Here is a 9,384-nt window from a genome sequence, read left to right as displayed (position 1 = left end):
AGATAGTAGAAATTGGAGGAACTTCAAAGAGTTCATGGGATATCATATAAGTCAGTGACCAATCCACTAAAAAATGTTAGGGGATAAAGATTTGGAGAACTCAACTTAGTATGTAGGTGGGTAGTATTTTTACACATAATCCAGCTACTGCATAGTTCATCCTCTCTGACTTCAAGTTTCTGGCATTTCACAGATTCTCAGTAAATGATTGTTGAGTAGGTGGTGAATGCATGAATCTGTCAAAGCTTGGTAAGTATTTCGGAGACTGAAATTGCATAGTGAGCCAGATCCAACCAGGCCTAAGAATGAGTGGGAAACTTAACACTGCTTAGTTCATAGTTGTTTTTGCTAGCACCAAAAGGCCTCCAGTACAGAGATTGTTACATTGGATAAGAATGAAAAGAAGTGTTCTTACCTGTTGAGAGCCTTTGAACTTCTAGGCACCTCATGTACGTTATTTCAAATTCTCACACTAACCATATAGGGTAGATATAATCCACATTTTAGGGATGAGGAAATTAAAACTCAGTAATGTCAAAATACTTGACGACAAACTAGTGGCACTGGAATTCAAAATCATATTTGACTAACTTTACAGGCTCCCTGAAACTCATGTGTTATGGGCATGTCCTGAAAGTGAAGCCTGTAAGTGAGGGCATTTACAGTTAAAGAGGCCATGTATTGTATCATGAAGTGAAGTCAAGTAAATCTGCTAGTTTGGTGTAGTTGACAATTGTTACTATATTAAAACCTTTTAAATGAAAACAATGAGGGACAAACCACCATTTCATTCATTTGGTATTTATTGAGTGTTTTTTATGTGCAAGGTAGCATTGAAATACACACATAAAATATATGTCAGGCTCTGGCTGATGTGGCTTGGTGGATTGAGTGCCAGCCTGTGAACTGAAGGGTCACCGTTTTGATACTCTGTCAGGGCACGTGCCTGACTTGTGGGCCAGGTCTCTAGTTTGGTGCATGCGAAAGGCAACCAATTAATGTTCCTCTCACACATTGATGTTTCTCTCCCTTCCTTTTCCCTTCCCCTTTCTCTGAAAATAAATAAATAAAATCTTTAAAAAAATATGCTAGATGCCACCTCTGACCTTATGGAGCTTACCATCTAGAGGAAAGGTTAAAGTCACTGCCTATCCCCACACACAGCGTAACCAAATGCATGATTTGAGGTATTTACAATAGAATTTTGCAATATTTTTAAAAGAAGGCTTTCCCCCCCACCCAATATTTAAATCTACAAATGTCCCATTGAATTATCTCTCATCTGAAACTCTACATTTGCAGGGTACCCTAAAATTATAAATTACACACTTTCTGGATAATGAATTAAAAATTGAAACTAACCTATATCATTTGAAATTATAACAGGGCATTTGAAACATGTTTTTTACAGGTGGAAACTGTATTAACTTACATTTCACAGTTGTAATAAAACCTTTTCCCAAAGAATCAGTAAACTATCTGGTACTTTTCTAAATTTTTTATTCTTGGAGTTTTTTGTGCTTTATTTCATTAATTTATGTATCTAAATTATATTTTTTTAAAATGCAGATAAAAGAATGGCAGACTTCTTTGCATCGAAGAACTTCACTGCACTTTCAGATCTGCATCCAAATATGGCAAATCTGGTAGGCTTCAATGATGTAGTGGTTTGGCTGTTCTATAATGAAATTTTCTGTGGTAATATTACATTACATCAACATTGATTCTTTTGATACATGTTTATGTAATTGACAAATATATAGGTTCTCCTGGCATTTGTATAATAGTTTTATATTAAGTACCCCTAAGTGTCTTTATATTTATGCCAGCTAAATGAAAATTAGTCTTTCCTTTCTCTACAGAGGAAGAGATTGTAGATATGACTAGTGATTGTTCAAACTGATCCAAAGTCTATCTGTATTATTTTAATTAAATATTTAATAATCACTCAAGTTTATCATTGTAAACTTAAAACTTTTTTTGTTCAGCAGTATCTATTCTCTAATCAAACTATCCAAGTTATAGACTTAAATACTCGTAATTATGCTACTTTTATGACACAAAGGGATACAACAAGTGGATTTCTGAAATGATTATGTGAAAACTCATTTTAAGGAAAAGGGTTGTGGGGGCATTCAATCATTTCATTCTTACTTATTTAAAAGAAATCTGCGTAGAATCATTTTATAAGGTGAAGAACTTATTGTAAAGCACTTATCATAGTCTCTTACTTTCCTGCTTCTGAGCAATCTGCTATTTACATTTGGTATTTGCAAATCAGATTTCTTAAAATAGGATAAATTTACACGTAACTATAATAGTTTATTATTAAAGGTTTATTAATGTTAAAAATAATTATTGCTGTTATAGTTTTTCTTGAACAGCAAATTATTGCTGATTACCTCGTCAGTAAGAAAGTTTTATTCAATATTTTCATTAGTTGTGTTTTTTCCAACAAAATTCAGTAAGATCTGCAAGCATATGGAATTTAAGAAATAACAACAGTGTGTCTAAATGTAATAACGCTAGCTAATAGCTAGGATATGACAGTCTTAAAAACTTGAATGTATTTTAAATGTAACAGATTGTTATAAGGTTAAATCAGTTGCTAAATTAATAAATTTAAGTTTATTCTTTCAGAAAAAGGTAATTATTTTTACTTCTCAAAGCACTTTTTAACATTTAATTTTTATTTGGTAGCCACTAAAGAGAACATTAAAATTTTTGATATGTTAGTATCTTTACTAACTCTCATAGTTTATTTTTTCCTTTGACAAAAAAATACTAACTCTCATAGAAAAGTACCAGATAGTTTACTGATTCTTTGGGAAAAGGTTTTATTACAACTGTGAAATGTAAGTTAATACAGTTTCCACCTGTAAAAAACATGTTTCAAATGCCCTGTTATAATTTCAAATGATATAGGTTAGTTTCAATTTTTAATTCATTATCCAGAAAGTGTGTAATTTATAATTTTAGGGTACCCTGCAAATGTAGAGTTTCAGATGAGAGATAATTCAATGGGACATTTGTAGATTTAAATATTGGGTGGGGGGGAAAGCCTTCTTTTAAAAATATTGCAAAATTCTATTGTAAATACCTCAAATCATAGTGTATGAGAGAGTTTAAGATCTAGGACTTTAGAGCTTAAATTTATTAGCAGTAATGTACAAGTTCTTTGCAATTTAATTTACGTTACTGTCCAGCATGTTTGGATTAAGAAGCTAAGGAATTTTATGTGGATTGTTAGAAAATCCTATATAAATGAAGGCTTTGAAGACTGTGGCAAATTAAATTGCATTATACACATGCTTTGAATAAATTCAGTGAGGGTTAGTATAATAGGGCAGTTATTGTGCTTTATCTCTTGATTGAAAATAAAGTAGAAACATATAAAGTAGTAAGTGATTATATTTGTAATAGCAGTTTACTGTCTTATTACTTTATACTATTCTTTGTGGAATTGATGATTTATGAAGTTATTTTAGATGTTTGGAATAAATACATTTAAATAGTTCCTTGTCAAAAATGTTTGTGAGAATCAGTAAAATATAAAGGGACAAGTTCATGAAATTAAATTTATCATCTATATCTGTGTTTAATATGTCTTCTATAACCTTTTTGTTTTTTCAGAAAATAATTGGTATAGTTATTGGGAAAACAGATGTCAAAGGCTTTCCAGACAGAAAAAGCTGAGTTCCATTTAACTCTTTGCTTCATTGACTACAACAAAGTATATTTAAGTGATTAAATTTTTTCATGCTGTTTTAAATGCTGAAGAACAATGGCCATGTTCTCTGTTGCATGGTAAAGTACTCAATTTAAGGCTATATGTGTGAGGACATTAAAATTGTTTTAATGATTTTATTTGATGTTTCTCAAACAATTTTAAAAGCTCGTATGTAAAATGCCAAAATAGCTAGTTAACTTTGTTAACTCATTAATGTGTATCAAAGTGTATTTATTGAGTACCTCTACTGTGTAAGCCCTGCATAAAGAAAACAGAGGGCAATTGTATGTAGTCTTGTATCATTTCAGATATCATAGTGTATGAGAGTGTGGATTTACAGCTAGATTGACTGAGCTCACTTAGTCACTAAGTGATCTGAAATTTGTCCTCACTTAGTCACTGAGTGATATGAAATCTGTCCTAGGTACAGCTATGAATTCAGGAAAAGTAGAGGTTGTGTGAGAATTAAATGACCTGTAGTAAGAACTCCATGTTAACTGTTACTTTCAGCCTAAGAGATACAGGTACACAGGTAAAACTCAAGACAGTGCTAAGGAGGAAGTTTTTTTGTTTTTTGTTTTTTTTTTAAATTTTATTTTAATTTATTTTTTCAAATACATTTGTCTCTGCCTCCCCCCCCCCCACCCCGTACCACTTTCCCTTGCCCCCTCCCTCCTTCCCTCCCTCAGCTCTTCCCCTTTGGTTTTGTCCATGAGTCCTTGCTATATGTTCCTTGACTTTCCCCTTCCCTTCCTTTTTCCCACCCCCCCGCTTCCCTCTTGTCTCTGTTGATTTCTTTAGGAGGAAGGTTTTTGAGCATGGATATGTCATGGTAGTGTAGTGTTAAGGGAAAGAGATATGGCAAGTATTTACTCAAAAAAACCAGGCAATTCAGTGAAAAAAATTTATCTTTTGTCTGTGGAAAATACAGTTATTTTTGGCTTTATTGGTTCTTAATGAGTTGCTTGAACTGCGTAAGAGTTTTAAGACTGTGGAAACATAATCCAAAACTAAAATTGAATTTTCAAAATCAACTCACCTTCAAACTGTTGTAGTTAACATGCAAAGATACAAGACAGAATGTCAAATCTAGCAAATTACTACTATTAGCTTTAAAAGTGTCAAAGGTGTTTATTGAAGGTTACAGTGTAAGTGCTTTTATACAGCTTGACGGAACCAGAGCTCTCGTTAGCCATCCAATAATTTTGGCAGAGGAAAATGAATCCTCTGAGTATTTGTGACTGTATTATTTGACTCATGGTATAGTTACAGGTACCTCTATTTTTATTTTGTTTCATGTAATATTCTGTTATTATTTTTGAGGTAAATAACAAAGGTGTCATCTCCCACCCATATTCACTCATTTGTCTTTTATATATTTTAAATATTTAAATCTAATATTTAAAATAAATATTTAAATATTCAAATATCAGACTAATTATCATTAGTTCAGAAATACCATTTGAATAATTTGAGGTCAATGTGTCTGTTTTCTAAACTCTAAAAAGGATAACTTAAATAGATGAATTAACAAAAAGAGACCCTGAATATCCACAGCAATCTTGAGAAAGAAGAACAAAGTTGGAGGGATCACAACACCTGATATCAAGCTATACTACAAGTCCACTGTAATCAAAACAGGCTGATACTGGCATAAAAACAGACATGTAGATCAATGGAACAGAATAGAGAACCCAGAAATAAACCCATGTCTCTGTGGTAAATTAATATTTAACGGGGTGGGGGCATGAACATATAATGGAGTAAAAATAGCCTCTTCAATAAATGATGTTAGGAGAACTGTAATGGTACACTGCAAAGAAATGAAACTAGACCACCAACTTATGCCACACACCAGAATAAACACAAAATGGATAAAAGACTTAAATATAAGTCATGATACCATAAAAGTCCTTGAGGAAAACAGGCAGTAAAATTTCAGATATCCCACATAGCAATATTTTTGATGATATATCGGCTAGGGCAAGAGAAATAAAGGAAAAAATAAACAAATGGGACTACATCAAATTAAAATGCTTCTGCATGGCTCAAGAAACAATCATCAAAATGAAAGGGAACTGACTGCTTGGGAGAACATACTTGCCAATGATACATAGGACAAGAGTTTAATCTTCAAAATAAATAAAGAAATCACATAACTCTACACCAGGAAGACAAACAAGCCAATCAAAAAATGGGCAGAGGAACTGAATAGATACCTCTCCAATGATGACATAGAGATAACCCATAGGCATATGAAAAAATGCTCAGCATCACTAGCCATCAGAGAGTTGCAAATTAAAACCACAATGAGACATTACCTCACACCTGTCAAAATGGTCATCATTAATAAATCAACAAACAACAAGTGTTGGTAAGGATGTGGAGAATAGGGAACATTACTGCATTGTTGGTGGGAATGCAGACTGGTGCAGCCACTGTGGAAAACAGTATGGAATTTCCTAAAAAAATTAAAAATGGAACTGCCTTATGACCCAGCAATTCCACTATTGGGAATATACGCTAAGAATCCCAAAACACCAATTCAAAAGAACTTATGCACCCCGATGTATATAGTGGCACTATTTATAATAACCAAATGTTGGAAACAGTCTAAGTGCCCATCAGTAGATAAATGGATTAAAAAACTGTGGTTCACCTACATGATGGAATACTATGCAGCAGAAAGAAAGAAAAAGGAATGCCTACCTTTTGCAACAGCATGTATGGAACCGGAGACTATTATACTAAGTGAAATAAGCCAACTGGTGAAAGAAAAATACCATATGATATCACTTAAAAAAGAATCTAATGAACAAAATAAACTAATGGACAAAACAACCAGAGATGTGGAAACAGGGAACAGACTGACAGCTGCCAGAGGAAAGCGGAGAGAGGAGTAGTTAAAGAACATGTTTGAATGGCCCATGGACATGGACAATGGCAGGGATGGACTGTGGGAATAGGGATGGGGTAGGATGGAGGAGAGCAAAAGGGGAAAGATGGGGACAACTGTAATAGAATAAACAAGAATAAAATTTAAAAATACATGAATTAGGAAAAAAGTCATTTATTTATTTATTTTAAAGATTTTATTTATTTATTTTTAGAGAGGGGGAAGGGAGGGAGAAAGAAAGGGAGAGAAACATCAGTGTGTAGTTGCCTCTCATGTACCCCTTACTGGGGGCCTGGCCCACAACCCGGACATGTGTGCTGACTGGGAATCGAACTGGCAACCTTTTGGTTCACAGGCCAGCACTCAATCCACTGAGCCACACCAGCGAGTGCCAAAAGTCAATATTTAAATATTAGCTAAAATTACAGCAATGAAATAACATTTTCACCTATCAGACTGTGAGAGAAGGGGACCACTTCTGTAGTGTTTGATTATTTTTTATGATTATATATACAACATTCCTTTTTTGGAGAAAATGTGCTTCTTATTTGTTATTTTTAAAAATCACACATATACAATACCCATCTAACTGTAAACCTATAAAGGGTGAATTTTACTATTAAAATCACATATACATATAAAATATAATTAATATATTTTCATTAAAATTCAAGCAGTACAGGTCTAAAGTTGAAAAGTAAAATTCTTCATTTAACATTCAACTCTTCCCATCCCAGTTCCTACTCTAAAAACACTAATTACAGTTTGGTAGATATCTATAATTTATATATGTATGTTAGGCTGTTACTTATTTAAAATTCTATTTAATTGATTGTGCTATTACATTCGTCCCAAATTTCCCCCTTTGCTTTCCTCCACCCAGCACTCCCGACTCCCTCAGGCAATCCCCATACCATTGTTCATGTCCATGGATCATGAGTAGGCTCTTTGGCTACTCCATTTCCTATACTGTATTTTAAATCCCCATGGCTATTCTGTAACTACCTATTTGTACTTCTTAATCCCCTCATCTCTTCACCCCTTCCTCCATAAACCCCTCAAATCTGGCAACCATCAAAATGCTCTCCATATCCATGATTATGTCTCTGTTCTTCCTGTTTGCTTAGTTTTTTTTAGATTCAATTGTTGATATATATGTATTTATTGCCATATTATTGTTCATAATTTTGATCTTTTTCTTAAATAGGTCCCTTTAACATTTCATATAATAATGGTTTGGAGATGATGAATTCCTTTAGTTTTTTCTTGTCTGGGAAGCTCTTTATCTGCCCTTTGCTTCTAAATATCTTTGCTGGGTAGAGCAATCTTGACTTTAAAAATTTGTTGCCAATCCATTCTAGCCTGCAAAGTTTCTTTTGAGAAATCAGCTGATAGTTTTATGGGAATTCCCCTGTAGGAAACTAGCCTCTTTTTTTCTTGCTGCTTTTAAGATTCTCTCTTTCTCTTTAACATTTGGCATTTTAATTATGATGTGTCTTGGAGTGGGCCTCTTTGCATGTATCTTTTTTGGGACTCTCTGTGTTTCCTGGACTTGCACATCTATTTCCTTCACCAAATTAGGGAAGTTTTCTTTAATTATTTTTTCAGATAGATTTCCAATTTCTTGCTCTTTCTCCTTTCCTTCTGGCACCCCTATGATGTGAATGTTGGATCCCTTGAAGTTGTCCCAGAGTCTGCTTACACTATCCTAGTTTTTTTTTAAATTCTTTTTCTTCTTGTTCTGATTGGCTGGGGGGTTTTTCTGTTTTGTTTGGGTTTTGGTTTTTTTTTGTTTGTTTTTTTTGCTTTCTTATGTTCCAAATCATTGATTTGATTCTTGGCTTCATCCACTTTACTGTGGTTTCCCTATAAATTGTTCTTTATTTCAATTAGTGTATCCTTTGTTTCTGGCTGGATCTTTTTTATGCTGTTGAAGTCTTCACTAAGTTCCTTGAGCATCTTATAACCAGTGTTTTGATCTCTGCATATGATTGATTGCTTATCTCCATTTTGTTTAGTTCTTTTTCTGGAGTTTTAATCTGTTCTTTCATTTGGGCTGTGTTTCTTTGTCTCCTCAATTAGCAGCCTTCCCTTGTTTGTGTCTATTTATTAGGTAGAGCTGCTTTGACTCTGTGTCTTGGTAGTGTGGTCTAATGTAGTCAGTGTCCTGTAGGGTCCAGTGGCACAGCCTCCCTTATCGCCCAAGCTGGATACTCAGGGTGTGCCCTTTGTATGGGCTGAGTATACCCTCCTCTTGTAGTTCAGCCTTGGTTGCTGTTGGCAGGTCAATGGGAGGGATTTATCCAGGCCAGTCAGCTGCATGGACTGGCTGTGATGACTGACCACCAACCTCCACCATCCATGAAGGATCCGCTGTGCAGGGGTAGGGTAGTGATGTTCTGATGTGGTCTGTAGCTGTCCACTGGGTGTGCAGTGTCTGGGGTTTCCCAGATGGTGCAGGCCATTGTCAGCCTTCACCTGTGTTTTACCCAGGGCATTCTGCCTGAGTTGTAAAGCAATCTGAGATGGCTGCTACTTGTGCTGGGCTTGGAGATTCCTTGGCAAAATCAAGCTGTGAATCTAGGCTGGCTGCTGCTAGTGCCAGGCCTGGGGCCACTTAGTAAGAGGTACAGGGTCTGGGGGCTCACTGAGGCCAGCTGCTGCTTGTTTGATAGGATTTAGGAAGTTATGATCCTTGAGAGAAGACCAGCCATTCATATGGAAAAGCAGCTTGGGTGGGAGTGTAAGTTGGGTGGGG

General features: G+C 34.8%; 1 protein-coding gene across 1 annotated transcript in view; it reads left to right on the top strand.

The window, feature by feature from the left end:
• Positions 1 to 1,577: 1,577 nt before the first annotated feature.
• MEIOB (meiosis specific with OB-fold) overlaps positions 1,578 to 9,384 on the top strand; it is a 30,834-nt gene continuing 23,027 nt past the window's right edge. Inside the window, exons 1-2 of the mRNA XM_054589372.1 lie at positions 1,578 to 1,646; positions 3,634 to 3,691. Of these exons, the coding sequence (XP_054445347.1) occupies positions 1,578 to 1,646; positions 3,634 to 3,691 (127 nt within the window). The remainder of the gene's footprint in view (positions 1,647 to 3,633; positions 3,692 to 9,384) is intronic.

Source organism: Pteronotus mesoamericanus, unplaced genomic scaffold, assembly GCF_021234165.1.
Source record: "Pteronotus mesoamericanus isolate MK-2021 breed Mesoamerican mustached bat unplaced genomic scaffold, CSHL_Meso_final scaffold_167, whole genome shotgun sequence".
In the NCBI taxonomy this organism is placed as follows: domain Eukaryota; kingdom Metazoa; phylum Chordata; class Mammalia; order Chiroptera; family Mormoopidae; genus Pteronotus; species Pteronotus mesoamericanus.
The sequence above is the reverse complement of the archived record's forward strand: the minus strand, read 5'-3'. Positions and strand labels throughout refer to the sequence as shown.